Here is a 17,955-nt window from a genome sequence, read left to right as displayed (position 1 = left end):
GGCTGGCAGGAAGCTTAAATTCAAAGATTTCGTGGCATTTAACCTGTGACCTTTGCATATCAAAGCAGGTTACAAATTATAATGGAACATGTGTGTTCTGATTGAATTTAAAAATTGCTCTTCCTATGTTTTAGTTAAGGACATTAATTTGTCATTCATAACGTGCTTTGAATAATATTTGTTCAATTCAGTGTGAATGGCATAGGAGTACAGAGCACTGAATTCTGTATCCTTTGGTTCATGATGGGTGACAGGCCTGGTTCCTGCATCTGTCCACAGTCCAACAGCCAAAATTAATGAGCTGAGGGAAAAAAATAGCCTTTGATTAGCCTGGCACCATTCATAACTCATAAGCAAAGAATCATGGGAAAACAGTGAGTCACAGTGAATCATCTGTAGCTTTAGGAAAGGAGGAAAGAAAAAGAGAATGCTGGCCGGTTTGGCAAGTAGAAGTCTGCAAAAATAATAAATCTCATTGCATTAGCATAAATGTTTTCTGAAAAGTACTGTTGAACACGACTTCCCAAGCAGATTAGAAAGTTACACTTGATTTCCTTTGCAGGGTGGCCTAGCAAGAATCACACAGGGTCAACCTCTTGAAATAGCCTATGGGTCCCAGATTACACTGAGGAATACTTGGAGTAAACCTGTTCCATGCTGGCTCCATTCACACAAGAACATGTATCCAATCAGGTAATGGTTCAGGTGATGGAGTGGAACATTTTGATCCTGTTTATAACTGGGTGCAGAGATTTTGACAGGCAAGTTGCATTAGACTATGGATAATTCTGGTAATTTGTGTATGCTGTTAATTGCTGCAACTGGCTTGTGTTTCAATCTTCCGACAATAGTCTGCAAATTTTGATATTAAGGCTTTGTATTGTGCATGTAAGAACTTCAATTTTTATTGTGTCATCAATGTAACTCTCGAAGGTGTTTCACACAAGGTATCAAACCCCTGTTTTACATAGGGAAATATAGGACAAATGACCAAAAGATTGGTAAAGCGTTAAGTTAGCAGCATTTTAAAGGAGAAAGAGGTAGAGGCAGATGGGTTTAGGAAGAGTCCAGAAGTACTTTAGCACTGAAGGGTTCACTGTTCAGTACTAGGGAAATTACAGTATAACTACACAAGGAGGCAGAATTTGAGGAGCACAGATTTCCTGAAGGTTTTTATAACCAGTTTATGCTATGGTAAGGGTGATAATTTTAACGCTGAATTGCTGACAGAGCTGGCACAAGTGTAGGTCAGTAAATGATTGGTGAACAGGATTTGATGTGAGTTAAAATACAGGCATCAGTGTTTTGGATACATAATAAAAGATCAGCAGGCCTGCGTTGACTTAGTTCATTAGATTGTACGCTATTACTTAAAAGCACTTAATCCTGAATCCTAAGGAGATAAATACCAAGAAGGCATTTGAAGATGCATACAATAAATTGATATTTTAGTTCATAGCTAAGGGAATTTCATGCTGTCAAAGCTGCTTTTAATTACTGAAATGATGTATGATTTTTGCAGGTATGATGGTGGAAGAGGTAGTTCCCACCAGCAACAAGTAACATGCTATCCTTTTAAGGATGTGAATAATTGGTGGATAATAAAGGACCCTGGCAGGTATGCGAGAATATTGCATTTAAATATAGCAATGAAAAGAGATGCACTTTTTGGAAGCTGAATAGGCTTTATTTGTAAATTCATTGTTTCTGCAATTGTAGTTCTAACTTGTAGTTTGATCACTATTACTGTTACCAGTGCTAATTCAGAGCAAAAGGTTAATGATATCATTAATGTTTTCCTTCAGTAACAGAATATTAATTTATTTTTCTTGATTCCTAAGCTTGACATTCAACGATATTCTTGTCCACATTTGAAATGGGGTATCAAGTCTTTTAATATTGTTAAAAATGTTAGATAAGTTTGGGAGCTGAATATTCTAAATTTCCCTGTTTTGGATTTTTAGCATACAGTTATTTATGTCTATATGTATGGACCCTGTATTGTAATTTCTTTTATATTCAGACAGGAGCTGGTTGTCAGCAATCCACCTCGTTCAGTCCGCCACGGTGATATTGTGCAATTAGTCCATGGAATGACAGCTCGTTACCTTAACACGTATGTATAGCGCCTGCTGTCACCTTGCTGGCATTACCATTATCTTGTATTTGCATTTTTGTAATCACTCTGCTCACTTGAATAATTGAGATTTGCCGTTCCCAAGTATGAAATCTGAGCAGCAAATTTCATACATGTTCAAATTTATATTTGAAATATTTACTTGAACCACAGCATTATCATTTCTCAAATGAAGAGCCAGAAATTGGAAATAAAAGCAAAATACCTTGGAAATAGACAGCAGATTCACAAGCATTAAAAAAAAATTTTGTAGATGGTATACCAAGGTTTTTAAATTCAAGCCTCTCTCTGTCTTTGTAACTGACAGTTTTGCATATGAATAAAAGGGGCTGCTTGTGACATTAATGTAGTTAATAAAATTTTTCTTCTGCTTACTGCTTGTTGCATTCCTTAATGAACCCAGAAGTAACCTGAGGTTGTTGCTTGGTTCTTGCTTTCAATTATCTACAGGCAAGATGTGTGTAGAATGGTGATAAAGGTAATATCAAAAGGAAGTGGCATTCTGTCTGCACTAATTGTTTGAAAGAGCTCTCCAATTTTAGAAATTTCTCTGTGTGGTAGTTTTGAATAAGCACATCCAGTAGACTTCCCAGCAATGCTCAAATTTTCAGCAAGGCGTTAAGAATTTTTGCACTATGTCCTGCACCAAGTTCCTTGCTAAACCCACAACTTCAAGATTGTTATTTATATTAAGTTTGTTGGTGTGTATGAACAGAGTGGAAACTGTGCCATAAGTACATCGTCCACGAGTGTTGTCCAAGTTATGTCAGAATCAGGTTTATTATAACAATTGTGTTGTGAAATTTGTTGTTTTGCATTAGCAATATAGTGTAAGACATAAATATTACCTTAAGATACAAAATAAGTTGTGCAAAAGAGTGATAATGAGTTAGTGTTCCTTGACCATTCAGAAATCTGATGGCAGAAGAGAACACGCTGTTCCTAAAACGTTTAGTTTGGGTCTTCAGGCTCCTGTACGTTCTCCCTGATGGTGGTATTAAGAAGAGTGAATTTTGATCTACTGAATGTTTAAAAACAATTGAATAATAAAAAAATGAATTTATTACTAACTTTGAAGTCTGTTTGTATAAACTCTTCTCGGGCTTCCAGCCAGGTACGGTTATCAATTTTAACCAATGTTTTGATGACAAACTCTGCCATCTTCATTAGGGATGATACCTGGGCATGTCTAGTTCAGTGGTGTATATATGTATCCCTGTCCCTCCTGATTGGTTAATCCTCATCATCCAATCAGATTTCTGTTGTGCCACCTTGTTTACAATCGAATTCCAGTTCTTACTTAGAGCAAGACATTTGTCTTTGTTAAAATTCTTTTTCTCTTGAAGTCTGTTATTTGTTTTCAGGCATGATGTTGCTGCTCCTATGAGTCCTCATTGGCAAGAGATTTCTTGTTATGTTGATTACAACATTTCAATGACAGCACAGAACCTCTGGAAAGTAGTAAGTGCTACCTGATACTTATTGGAGCCATGGTAAATGATAGAACAGTAATTTTCAAACTTTTGTATGGGAGACCTCTAAACCAACGTATTTGCCCAACACTGAAAAATAAAAATATTAGTGTTGTGTACAGCAACAACTGTTTTTAGACAGTATCTCTAACATAGTGAAATATGCAAAGTACTTGAATGTAATATCAATAAAAATTTGATACAATAGAAATTATTAGACTAGGTTAGTAAAGCTGGTCAAAATGTATGCTTTCATGAGTGCTTTAAGTTATCAAAGAAATTAGTTAGCAGGAACTAATGCCGGAGTTTAGGGCTGAGGGAACTGAAGGAGCCATTGTAAGGTTAGTAAGCCTGAGAGCTACCAAGAGAGAGCACTTTAAAATCATGACGTGGTTTTGTTATGTTATATGTAGATAAGGATTTGGTGGGGGAAGGATGCCAAAATTGGGAACTGTGAATGGTAATCACAACTCAGCGGTGAATTCAGATAGAACTTTTTTCCCCCACACAAAAAGTAATTGAAATCAGGAACTTTGCACAGCATGGAGCTGAGACACAGAATATGCAAGGGAAGTTAGAGAAGGGAACTGAAAGATATAAAAATAAGGTACTTTCTGGGCTGAATAGCCTTTTTGTCCCTGGGCTGTAATTTCACTAATTCTCTGCTACACATATAGAAAAGCAATGAGCTCAGGAATTTCTAAAATCTCTCCTTTTCTGCCTTGGGTTCCAGGAAGGCTGATTTGAAAGCATACTACTCACGTACTTTGTTTCCTGAAGATTGGCATATAGTGCTGTATTTAAAATTAGTTTCTGTAACTCTGTGTTAATGATTTCATAGAACATAGAGCCCAACAGCCCATAATGTTGAGCTGACCTTTTAACCTACTGTAAGTTCAATCTAACCCTTCCATTCTTCATAGCCCTTTTTTTTTCTATCATCTATGTGCCTATCTAAGAGATTCTTAGTGCCCCTAATATATCTGCTTCTACCACCACCCTGGCAGTGCGTTCCGTGCACTCACCACTCTCTGTAAAAGCAAGTTTACCTCAGATATTCTCTCCTTCCATACTATCCTCCATTCACCTTAAAGTTATGTTCCTTGGTATTTGCCATTTCCGCTCTGGGTGTCCATTCTATGTATGCCTCTGATCATCTTGTACACCTTCATTTGGTCACCTCTCATCCTGCTCAGCTTCCATAACCTCATAAGGCATCCTCTCTAATCCAAGCATCAACCTGGTAAATCTCCTCTGCACCCTCTCCAAAGTTTCTATATCCTTACTCTAATGAGGTGACCAGAACTGAATACAGTATTCCATACGTGGTATGACCATGATTTTATAGAGATGCAACATCACATCACACCTCTTGAACTCAATCCCCAACTAGTGATCAGCAACACACTACTTGCATTTTTTTTAAGCTTGCTAGATTCTGGTTTTCCTATGGAAACTATTGTTGACTGAAGTCTCCTGAGCTCTGGAATAATCCTGACCCAAAACTTAAGTTTATAAAACCATATTTCTCAATATTTTAGTTGCATGTTTTCTTTGTTCCAGGAAATTGTCAATCGTGAAACTGAGAATGACGTATGGAAAACTATATTATCAGAAGTAAAGTTTTTACATGTGAACACCTCTGCAGTATTAAAGGTAAGTTTGTAAAGTAAACACAAGATGTTAATAGATTTGATATTTATATGGCTTTCATTGTTTTTCAAGTGCCCATACACTAGTCACACCAATAGCATGAACCATATTCACAATGCTAATGAAAGTGCTATCAAAATGTTGTTATTTATTGCTTGGGAAATTAAATATCAAAGAGGGAGATTGAAACACCCTATTCTGAGTGTGGATGTGGAGAGAATGTTTCTACTTTGGGGAGAATATGGAACTATTGGCATCTGTTTAAAAATAAGAGTAGTCCTTTTAAGACAGATTTGAGGCAAAATGTTTTCTGAGGATGATTTTCCTTAAAAAAATATTTGAAGACTGTGCTTCCACTGCTGTTTAAGGGAGATCTAAGTAGATTCTTAATGAGCACAGTGGCAGAAGGTTACTGGAGGTAGATGGGAATGCAGGATTAATGATACTATTTAAATCAGCCATGATGTTACTCAATGGCAGACATGAGAGTCTTAATGGCTTTCTCCTACTGTTAACTCATTCATTTATATTTAAGATTAGTACACCTTCAGGTCTGATCTCACTGATCCTTGAAATTAATTTATCCACCATCTGCGGTTGTGCCTTTAACCATCCAGATTACTTGGCTAATAATCATTAAAACCCATGTTTTTGATCCTTAGTCCTATAATCTCATATGGTTCACCACCAATATTTTTGTATGATAGTTTCATATTGTTATGGGATTAGGTTCTTTGGCCCAATGTGTCCATGCCAACCAAGGTGCCTACCTAATCTGGTCCTGTCTGCCTATATTTGGTCCGTATCTCTCTAAACCTTTCCTATGCATGCACTTGCTTAAATGTCCTTTCCATGTTGTAATATCACCATCATGTGCCTTGAAATTTATTAACTTTATGACAGCAGTACAATGAAATACATGATAACTACATATTGAAAAAAATAGCTCTATTAAGTGTGTGTGTGTATATATATATAGTTAAGTTTTTTAAAAAGTAGTTCAAAATAACAAAGTAGGTAGTGTTCATGGGTGAAATGTCCATTTAGAAACTGAATGGCAGAGAAATTGCTTAATTCATATTATTAGTTAATTATTCTTTCTTTCCTGGAGCAGGCTTATTAGCAGAATTAATTCTTGCTGTTGGAGCCTATGATATATGATAATGAAATATTTTGATTTCCAAGACGGAAATAGAAAATGGGGTTAGATAGGGTAAACTCCAAGAATAGCTATGAATTTCACAATGTATGCTATTTATGTGGAGGCTTTACAACTATGTAAACATTCAGGAATTGAGTTATTTTAGGTTTCCATCACAGAGTGTGAAGTAGTGATCCCAGTTCTGCACTGCATTTTCCTTTTAACTGGTTGGTTGATCATCTGGTCCTGGTGTTTCAATTAGCAGTTGCTGTTAGTGAGCTTGTGACACTTACTCATAATAGTAAGTTATGTGCTGTTCCTGCATGCTGGTCTCCTGATTGTTTCAGAATGGGGGGGCGTAGTATTCTCTACTCTTTTAAATTGAGGACTTTGGATTTTTTTTAAAGCAAAACTTATATGGACATCAAAGTTAGAACTAAATTTATTCACATTCTTACTGGCAAAACAAAAGAAAATTGCTTCTGAGGGGAAGGAAATTCTGAATTATTTTAATTTTGTTGCCTATATCTGAAATTCCACTGTGGAATTGTTTGGGATACCCAAAGAATGCTAGAACAGTTAGTACTGCTTAGGCACAGGGATAACTGGCTGTGAATTTTTTTGCAGCCTCTTTCCTCACTTAGTGTATTGAGATTCCTTACTTTGACTGTACTGCTATGGAGCCAGTTGAATTACCATAAATAAGCTGAAAAGTTGAACTTCCTGTGTACAGAATCAGGTTTAATATCACTGGCATATGTCATGGAACTTGGTAACTTAGCAGCAGCAGTACAATGCAATATATGATGGAGAAAAAAGAAAATTGTGAATTACAGTAACTATACATCTATATTAAATAGTCAAATTAAATAAGTAGTGCAAAAATAGGAAATAAAAAAAGGTAGTGAAGTAGTGTCCATTTAGAAATCAGATGACAGAGGGAAGAAGCTGCTCCTGAATTGTTGAGTTGGTGCCCAGGATTCTGTACCTCCTTCCTAATTGGTAGCAATGAGAAGAGGGCATGTCCTGGATGGTGAGGGTCCTTAATGATGGATGCTGCCTTTCTGAATTAGCATCTTCAAGTGCTTATTCAAATAGCAATCAACACTGAAGGATAAATGTGTAGATTGGATTAGGTGTGTTTTCTAATAGGGAACTCAGTACACAAAATTAAGTTCTAAATTGTAATTAATCATGCATTCCTCCTTAAATGTAATTAACTATCCAGATAATTATACCTTAAGTATTAATCTCCATTTTGCTGTTGAAGGTTTTTGTTTGGCAAAACTTAATGCTTTAATTTCTTCCATCTTTTGTAAAAAAAATAATGGTTTGCATGATCAGTGCCATTTCCAGTGGTTCTCTACTTTGTGAACATCAAGTCCTTTGATGTTTAATTGTACTTTTCCATTTAGCTAAGTGGTATTGCTTTGCCTGATTGGGGCTACCGCCAACTGGAGATTGTTGGAGATAAAAGGTCAAAGATATATCACCAGAACATGGCTTGGAATGTTGAAGAGCACCGATATGGAAAAAGTAAGGCTCGTATTATTTGGTTATCAAAAACAGTTCAAGCAAGTTAAAGTCCTGAAAACAAACCAAATGATCCAACCTCCGATTTAGAAAATCTCACCCTTGTGTTCAAATCTCTTCATGCCTTGTTTCTCTGTTTCTCTCTCCTCCCTTCCCCCACAACTCTGCAACAGTATCGCTTTCAGTTCTGGCCTCCTGTTTGTGATCAATGTTAGGCTGCCTCGATTTCAGCCACCAGGACCCCATTATTTCCTTCCCTTACTCTGTCCACTTTTCCTCCTCTTCAAAACATTTCCTACAAGCTACCTCTTCAACTTAACATTTACTTCCTTGTTCTAATACTCCTGTTATCAGCTGTCAAATTTAACAGTTGCTTTGCAGAGAACCCTGTCACCAAACTTCAGAAACATGAATTAAAAGCAAAAAACAATTCTGTTGAGATTGATATTTGAGCACCTAAATCTGCCTCGCAATTAGCTGCCAGCAATTATTAACTAAATTATTGGTCAATAAAATGGAATTGGCTTGAGTCTCTTTATCATTTTGGATTTCCAAAGTCTGCTCTGTTTTATTTAACTTTAATTTTCCTTGTTCTCATAGGTGAGGAGCAGAAGGAGAGAGAGTTAGAGCTTCAAACTCCAGCACGGATGGATGTCAGCAAGAACATGAGCTTTATGGCCAAATTCCTGGAATTACAAGTAATAGAAACATTTTTATGCTCTTAGCTATATTCTTGATTTTTGTGTACCCCCTCCATCTCTATCCCTTGTTCATTTCTGGCAGCTTTGCTGTTAGCTCTGTCATTCTCCCCCCTAAATCCCTCTGTTCTCTTTTAAAAACCATCCTTAAAACTAATCTCCCCCTTGAATGTAGTTCTGAATTACTTGGACTTCTAGTATTGAATGGTTTGAGACCTGACATGGTTATTGAACGTTTGAAACAATGAGAGAATTTGAAACCTAAAGCTTTCCATTATTGTTTTTTTTTGCTAGTCTGGATAAGTGCCCTAAAATGATTTGTCCTACTCATACTCTCTTTCAAAATTACACTTGCATTTTTAAATCTAGAGTACGTTAGTGTTGGAACAGTTCTTTACGTTCTCTGTTGCTATATGCAGTGCCTTGTAAAAGTATTCAGTCCCCAATCCTTTGTTCACATAAATGAGTATTACAACCAGGGATTTTGATCAATTTAACTAAGTTTTTACTTATCAATAGCATGCTCCTTTTTTCACAGCAGGGCCCAAAAAAACAGGGAAAATTTTAAAGCACGATAAACTAAAAATTCAAAAACTGAAATGTCAGCAGTTCAAAAGTATCCGTCGTCCTTTGCTTAATACCTAGTTGAACCACCTCTCACAGCTATTGCAGCCAGTTGTCCTTTAGGATAAGTCTCTATTATCTTTGCCCGACATGGTGGAGTAAGATTTGCCCATCCCTCCTTGCTCAGTGTTTAGCTGTGCCAGGTTAGTTGGGGAGCAGCAAAGGACAGCAATCTTGAGTTCTTGTCAGAGATGTTCGATTGGGTTGAGGTCAGAGCTCTAACTGGGCCACTCAAGGGCATCAATTTTCTTCATTTGAAGCCACTCCATGATTGCTCTAGCTGTGTGCTTCTTAGGTCATTGTCCTGCTGAAAGATAAACTTCCTCCCCAATCTTTCTGGCAAAGTCTAGCAGGTTTTTATTCAGAATCTCTCTGTATTTAGCAGCATTCTTCTTGCCATCAATCCTAGCCCAGTTTTCTAGTCCCTGCGGCTGAAAAGCATTCCCATAGCATGATGCTACCTCCACTATACTTTTCAGTAGGGGTGGTGTTACTTGGCTGATGCGTAGTATTAGATTTACACCACATATACTGCTTAGTGCTGAGGCCAAGAAGTTCCACTTGCGTGGAGGTAGGTTCACTCTGTGTCTGACCCCAGGAGTGTGTTTATTAGATGGTGTGGAGGGAGAGTCACTCTGTGTCACCACTGGTGCATGTGATAGGACAATGTAGAGGGAGCTACATTCTAGTCTCACCCAATCACAAGACCTTCTTCCACATCTTACAGTACCCTCTAAGTGATGCTTTGCAAAGGATGTGCTTTTTTTTTAAAGCCCCGGCTTCTTCCTTGCCACTCTTCCTTTTTGTGCAAGGCCTTAGAGATTGTGGAGCCATGAACTTTATGTCCATTTGTAGGCACTGACTTCTGCAGCTCCCTCAGTGATTGTTGGCATCACAGTAGCCTCTCTTACAAGTGCATTCTTCTCTAGTGACTAAGTTTAGAAGGATGGCAGGACCTAGGCACTGTGGCTATGGTTTCTTATTTTTTCCTCTTTTATTGATGTACTGCACTGAGATATGTTCTGAGCCTTATGAGATAGTCTTATACCTTTTCTCAGATTTGTGCTTCCTTATTTTCATTTTCTTGACTTGTCTTGAATGCTCTTTTTGTCTTCATTTTGGTTTGGTCTTTTGAAAATTTACCATACAGTTGGACCTTACAGAATGGAGGTATTCTTATGAATTCATTGAAAATAGGTGATCCTTGAATATTCTACATCAACAAATTGGGTGTGTAGGTAAGGTGGTACACAGTATTGCACTTGAGGAAAGTTAGTGTAGTAATTACAAAGGGGATGAATACAACTTCAAACATAATGTTCACTTTCAATTTTTAGTAAATTGTTGACAGGGCTTGGAATTTTTCATTTGCTTTAACATGATGCACAATGTTTTGTAGATTAATTTAAAATCTTAATTCAATATATTTTAAAATTTAGAAAATGGGACAGTAAAATTTGAAATAGTTGTGGGGCTGAAAAGGCATTGTAAATGCAAGGAATTGTATGAAAGTATTGTTGATATATCCTCAATTCTTAAATTAACTATGTCAGGTAGCATATGAACCTGGCCAAAGTTCTGCACTTCCAAATCTGACAAATGCCAGCTAATGAAATGAACAGTAGATCCTCTTGATATTTTTCACTCCTAGTTCTTTTAAATTAGTATCCTAAGCTTAAATGATGGAACATTATCAGACAAGCATAGATCTTAGGTATAAGGCAATTGAACTGTCAATCTTCTTTGAGTATAAATACATCTTTAGATGCCTGTTGAGGTAAGTTTAAACTTAAATTAGGTGGGATTACTAGTACAGGTTGACCTTCACTAATCCGACACAATTGGGACCTGCAGAGTGCCGGATTAGTGAAAATGCCGAATTATATAAGGATCACATTAAGCAATAGCTAACCGCCTCATCATACCTTTAAAATATATTGTAAATTAGTACAAGTTAAATAATAATGAAACAGAAATATTAAATGAGTAGCAAGTGAAATTTTAATAAAGTAATATACTGTACAGGCACAGATAAAATAAAGGGTACAAGTAAATGTACAGGAATTAACTTATCCAGAACAGTTGAGCACTTCCGCTTCTAAAGTGAGATGTTTAATATATCTTCAGGCAAAGTTACATGTTTGCAAGTGTGGGGTTGTCAGGATCATCAACATCTTCATCTTGAAAAATGAGTGAAGCATCAGGAACTGGTGCTGAAGAACTGCTGGGTGAGCAGAAGCAGAAGTCGGAGAAAGGGAGTCTTCTATATGCCATGTTTCACGCGACCGCCAGGTGGCCGGGGATTCAGTGCTGGACTTTTCCCTCTTTGCTCGCAGTTAATGAGGAAATCCTCATTAGTTCCTCTTCCTCTGCTTAGTAATATGCTTAAATTCCGCAGATCACCTCGTCTGATCTGAGGTCATAGGCAGAAAAGAATGGAGCGCTGGCCGGGCTACGCTGGCGGGCAATGTGCAACTGCTAGCAGGCGGACCGACCCAGCGCATGCCTTCTCCCCCACCGCTGGTGGGTGAGACGGGCAGGTGCCAGGCGGCCGTGCCTCACGCAAATGATATTAATAAATGCAGGAAAACAAGCAGGAATCGCCTGTCTGTGCGCCAACACATGAGTAGATCTAGCGCAACCAAAACAATGCACAGCAGATTGGTATGGTGACCCAGGAAATTTGGAAATTACAGTTGCGCGGAAAATTTGAAATCAGTGGTGGATTATCGAAGGAACCAGATTACAGGCAGTCGGATTAGTGAAGGTCAATTGTACATACTGACTCATCTGTATCTGTGTGGTAAATTCTTTCTAATACAAATTTTGTTTTTATTTTCTTCAGCTAAAGATGTTGATGTTGAAGAATGAAGAGACTGAGCACAAGTATAGCTCTTCCCCTCTAGAGTGGATGAACATGGACACCAATATTGCTTACTGGCTCCACCCCAGCACCAATGTACTGATTTATTTTAAAAACTTATTTGTGATATTGGCAGTTTGTTTCTGTACTTTTTGATTATAGCCTTTATCTTTCAGTTCACAGATGTGTGAGTATTAGCATTTTGGAGTAAAAAGCCAGGCAGTCTATAGAAGATAGTAAATGAGCAAATCTGCAGATGCTGGAAATCCGAGCAACACACTCAAAATGCTGGAGGAACTCAGCAGGCAGCATCTATGGTAAAAAGTACAGTTGACGTTTTGGGCCGAAACCTTTCAGCAGGACTGGAGAGAAAAAGTTGAGTTCCTCCATCATTTTGTATATAGAAGATAATATGCTGAGACTAAAGTATATTTGCTTCTAAAATTGATACAAATTTATTTCCTTGGTTACACCACAAACTATACTGAGGGAATGATTGTTACCCACACTGCAGTTGTTCTGTATCTAACTTAACAGCGAAAGGTGAACTGTGGTAGCTTAGAACTTGTTTTCCTTTTGATTATGTTAAGTTGTTCAGAAATTTCTGGTAGGAATGATCCTCTCTGCAGGTACTTCTCTCTCCCTTAGATGCACTCCTTCATTTAGTGAGAATACCTTTGTCACCATTAGCTCATTATGGTACCAGGAATTGGTGACTGTTTGCTTGTAGCTTTGAAAGGAGTCATCAAATATTCCCATTTAGGACTACTCAGCTTAAATCCAGTCACAGATGTGGATACTTCAATAAATAACATTGCTTTAAGTTGTTTAAAAAAAATCTAGATTGGAAAAAGTTGCAGAAAGTCGTAAACTCAGCCAGCACCATCATGACCACTCACCAGCATTGAGGACACATTCAAAAGGCAATGCCTCAAGAAGGCGGCATCCATCACTGAGGACATGCCCTTTTCTCATTGCTGTTCTCGAGGAGGTACAGGAGAATGAAGACACATATTCAACATTTCAGGAACAGCTTCCTCCCTCCACCATCAGATTTCTGAATGGAAAATGAATCCATATGCACTATCTCACCATTTTTCCTCTCTTTTTGCACTACCTGTACTTAATTTTTTATACATATATTTTATGGTAATTTATGTTTTAATTAATATGTATTGCAATGTACTGCTGCTGCAAACAACAAATTTCACAACATATGCCAGTGGTGTTAATTCTAATTGACTAAATTCCCTGCAAAATTTAACTGCGATCCGAGGCTGAATGAGGAAAATAATAAGTGTGAGTCCCACTTCAGCCTGTCAAGGGCAGAGTGATATAGCTGAGTAAGGCACTAAAGAACTGTGTTCCTTTAATTAGTTCACTTCGTTTATTTTGCATTCCTTTGCAGATTTAACTCCATGAAGCATTTTTAGACAGTGTTTTCAATTTGAATGAACACATGATTCAAGTCCAATCAGTATAATTCCAGAAATATGAAAAGCCTAAAATTATTGGTATTAGTTTATTATTTTGACTATTCTGCAGGCACAGATCCAGTTGATTGGAAATATAGCAACGTGGTCAACAGCAACTGTTGGAATTCTTGTTTATACAACACTTTTCCTCTGGTATCTACTACACCAGCGCAGGAGAATCTACATAATTCCACAAGGTAAGCTTTTTGAAAAATTTATATTTTTTGAACAATTACGTTTACAGATAAGTGTTTTTCCTTCTTCAAGTAACAAGAAATGATATCTTGTTTCAAAACAAACTCATTGACCATAGATCTGATTTTGCACATAGCAATGTCCCTAAAACAGCAAATGTAGTAGATACCAGATAAGCTATTTGATTGAGGTTGATGTTGAAGTGCAAATATAGGCTGTCTCATCAGTGAGGGGTGTGTGGGATACATGGGGGGAGATTTTAACCTGCTCCCTCAAAATAGTGACTACAGTATAGGATACGTTACTTCAATCTACAGGAATAGTTATAGTTTCAATTTAACTCTTTATTTAAATTAGTGCAGCACTCCCAGTGTGACGGTAACTAAATTGTTTATCCGTTGTTCTCAGTCATATGACAAGTTTATTTTATTAAATGGGACACTTGCACTATTTTAAAAGTGATAATGTATCTATCTGCCTTGGTCTACAGTCATCTGGGAAGTGCAACATTAGTAGTGGTTAAAGTACTAAAACATTTACAGAGTTCCAGTCCAATTGCAGCAACTTATAAAATTGAGTTTAATCATTTTGGGATTTTTTTTTAAGAACTCATTCATGTACATCATTAAGAGAAGGCAGTTGGCCTCCATACGTGGTTTGCAAATTCAGTGGACTCTTAAATTTCCCTTTCTTTTTAAAAAAAAGAAATCAATAACAATGTAACTAGGAATTTTCTCTAGAGATGACTGTGACAAAACTGTCCAATCTTGAGGGCAAGCCTTTAAAAAGAAAATTAAAACTGGTGTTATGTGTGAGATAAATTTAAACTCATTAGCACTCTGCTAGAATGTGATCATGCTTTATAGTTTAACTGGGCTAGTCCAATATCTACAAGGTTGCTGCTATTTGTTGACAATATAGAAGTTAAACAGCAGTGAGTCATATAATTATTTACTATGTCGTAAACAGTTTTTAATCAGCCCAGCAGGTTGAAAGCATCGTGCACGTGTTCTCCCCGGCAAAATTGGCTTCATGGAGTTTGACGACAGTACACGATTACTTACTGATTATAGTCTTTTAGGCAACCTCCCAGTATGTACTTATTTTACTTTGTATTTTGGTTTAAAGTACTATTAGCTTTCAGTATTAGAGAAAAATCTTGAATTCAACAGTCAAAGCCATTGCTAATTATTAGTTTTGGGCAAGTTCATATTGATCAAGTTATTCAAATTTGATATGCCCATAATACTATATACAGTGGATTCCGGTTAATTGGGCCATTGGTTAATCATGGCAGCCACTTATTTGGGACAATTCTTAAAGAGCAAAAAATAATCCAAGAAAATTGCTGGGATTTTCTTTATTTGGGACACTATGCCACTTAATTGGTACTTCAATAATCACCTGAGGATGTTAATTTTTTATACAGTAAGTTTAACTTTAAAGTCTTTGTGCTAATTCAATTGGCTCCACAGTAGTACAGTCAAAGTAAGGACTCTCAATACAGGAAGTGGGGAAAGGGGCTGCAGATAAAGCACAGCCAGTCATCCCTGTGCTTAAGCGTCAGTCACAAGCACTAGTGTGGCCTTTGGACATCACACCGTACTTAGAGCAAACAGTTTTTAAGTAGTGTCAATTATGTGTGTTTATATTTAAAAATCAGTGACTTTTGTCCCTGATAGTTGTGAGAAATAAGCAGTAAGACAATTCAGAATTGTTTTGCTCACTGGGGTTTCAAGCATTCAGGCTTAGAGATGCCAGAAACAGCCGGGAGTGAAAATGAAACAATTTCTTCACTTCAGCAATTTAGGAACTACAAAGAACTTAAAGGTATCGACAATTTTCCTGAATGTTATAATGAAAATGATCATTTGGAGGATGCAGCAGTTTCAAACTAGAAACTAGATTGCACAGTTTTTAATTAGCATAGTTTGTGTATGCTTGTGTTACATTATTCATTTGAACTGACCAACACCAAATTAAAAAGCAGTGATTTTTGACACTACTTCATGCAGGAAGTCGATGTAGGCAGTCCATTTTCTACACTAGGTGTCTGCACTGATTTTTGTTCAATTACTGTCAATCAAAAGAACATGGCAGCATACACTGTATGAATTCCTCCATCGATAATTATTAGGAACTAATACAGTTTTATAGTACCGTAGTAATGGTAGTGTTCTAATTTGTTCTGTATTTCATAAATTCATAATTTGTTACTCATGGTAGCTTGTCTTTTTTAAACTATTTCCATTAAGCTTCAGCTAATTCGGGCCGCCATTTAATTGTATTGCTCCTGATGTGTGTCATTTAACCAGAATACACTGAACATGGTGTCTCATTGTTGTTCAGAACTCTCATTATTTATATTCTTATTCTGTTAGATTCCTGGGAACACTTGGTACTGGCTGGAGCTGTCTGTACTGGAGGATGGGCTGTTAATTATCTACCTTTCTTCTTGATGGAGAAAACTCTTTTTCTATATCACTATCTGCCAGGTCTCACTTTCAAAATCCTTCTCCTACCTATCGTTCTTGAGCACATTCACAATCACATTCTCAGGTGTGTACTTCATGTTTTAATAATTTACTCATCTTTTGAGTGGACAGTTCAACGTTCTTATATTTACAATAACCAACTTAACAGTAGAACATGCTTTTATAACAGAGCTTTAATTTTAATCTAGCATTAGTTGTATGAAGTTCTTAACTGCCGTTGTTCTTATTTCAGGTCTTCTGTCTCCAGAAACACATTCAGTGCCGTGGTCTTAGCTTGGATCTCTTCTGTCTACTTTGTGTATCAAACGTTTAGTCCTCTCACCTATGGGTACCCAGCTCTTTCAGCATCAGAGTTAACGGCACTGCGCTGGAAAGACAACTGGGACATTCTAATACGTAAACGGTAGCAAGCAATTAATGATTACCAAAGCAGACAGAACACAGCCTGCACAAGCACTTTAAAGTATTACAGATACGTCTATTTACATTAATTTTGAAATTGGGCAAAAAGGCAAAGAGTAAGGTTATTGACTATTAATTGTTTCTTTTGTACTTGCAATGATCAGATTTCTGAAAGTGCAGTGTCATCTCAGAATTATTTCATGTGTTGAAAGCTGTACAGTGCATCCGATGTGGGACCATCTGTTTGCCTCTGATGCTGGGCATAAAGGAAAATTCTTAAGTGCTAAGCTTAAATTAAGCTATTAGCATGACCCAGTGGTTATTACACTATAGTTTGAGTCAAATTTCCATGACTTATAAGTGTTAAAGTGTTATTATAATGTCCTGCACACCTTAATAATTATGATCGATTTTGAAAGTTCTTCATTATTGTGCCAGGTTTAGTGCCTTATAACAACAGAATAATTACTGCCAATTTTGCCTAAGTATCAACTGTTGCCTGATTGTGAAATGGCACAAAGAGCTTGGGAAGATATCTATGGTATAATCGGTTTCATTAAAGGATCTGGAAATACATGAGAAGAACAATATTGCTGTATGCCATTTTAATTGCTTGGAAGAATAGTTCTCAATTTTCTGTAATTATTGACATAGAATTGTTTTTTGGACTAATGAACTACTGTACTAGTGCAATTAATTCCAGAATTTCAAACTATCCTTACCTTTGCTCTAAATAGGTTTACGTTGTTGGCGTTAATATCAGGACTACAGACTGTATACATGAAATACATCATTGTTACTAATGTTTGTATGCATTTAGATTATATATTTGCAGCATAAACATTAAAGTTCTGTTCTTTTGAGGTAAATTCTGAGTTGAGAAAACATCAGTCCTGATTGTAACTGAAACAGATAAACTTCAACAATAAGTTTAAGAACTCACATCAATATATTCTGAAAGGAAGCATCTATTAAAAATTGAACACTGAGGTAAGATAGTTTGTAGTAAGATCTTCAAGCTGTTCTAGAGTGGGCAAAAAAAGTGTGTGAAGAGCAAGAGGATGAGGTGTGTGAGAATAGGACCAATCAGGTGCAATCGTGGAAACGTGTGCATGGAGTAGGGGGAGGTAGCGGAGTTACTTAATAAATACTTCAGTATTCACCAGGCAAAAAGACCTTGGCAATTGTGGGGTTGACTTACAGCGGTCTGAAACGCTTGAGCATATAGACTTTAAGAAAGTGGATGTGCTAGAGCTTTTGAAAAGCA

At 36.9% G+C, this 17,955-nt stretch overlaps 1 protein-coding gene across 4 annotated transcripts in view; it reads left to right on the top strand.

The window, feature by feature from the left end:
* Nucleotides 1–17,557, top strand: part of pomt1 (protein-O-mannosyltransferase 1) — a 37,762-nt gene extending 20,205 nt beyond the window's left edge. For 2 of the 4 annotated variants that reach the window (XM_059994088.1, XM_059994091.1), the window contains 11 exons: nt 563–693; nt 1,523–1,618; nt 2,024–2,116; nt 3,502–3,598; nt 5,173–5,265; nt 7,819–7,939; nt 8,537–8,634; nt 12,104–12,217; nt 13,667–13,793; nt 16,173–16,350; nt 16,519–17,557. In XM_059994088.1, the coding sequence (XP_059850071.1) occupies nt 563–693; nt 1,523–1,618; nt 2,024–2,116; nt 3,502–3,598; nt 5,173–5,265; nt 7,819–7,939; nt 8,537–8,634; nt 12,104–12,217; nt 13,667–13,793; nt 16,173–16,350; nt 16,519–16,693 (1,323 nt within the window). In that variant the 3' untranslated portion in view covers nt 16,694–17,557. Of the gene's footprint in view, nt 1–562; nt 694–1,522; nt 1,619–2,023; nt 2,117–3,501; nt 3,599–5,172; nt 5,266–7,818; nt 7,940–8,536; nt 8,635–12,103; nt 12,218–13,666; nt 13,794–14,771; nt 14,884–16,172; nt 16,351–16,518 lie in introns of those variants that run through there. The other 2 variants (XM_059994089.1, XM_059994090.1) reach the window with 2 other exon arrangements.
* Nucleotides 17,558–17,955: the final 398 nt, after the last annotated feature.

The sequence above is a fragment of the Hypanus sabinus genome, chromosome 18 (genome assembly GCF_030144855.1).
Source record: "Hypanus sabinus isolate sHypSab1 chromosome 18, sHypSab1.hap1, whole genome shotgun sequence".
In the NCBI taxonomy this organism is placed as follows: Eukaryota; Metazoa; Chordata; class Chondrichthyes; order Myliobatiformes; family Dasyatidae; genus Hypanus; species Hypanus sabinus.
The sequence above is the reverse complement of the archived record's forward strand: the minus strand, read 5'-3'. Positions and strand labels throughout refer to the sequence as shown.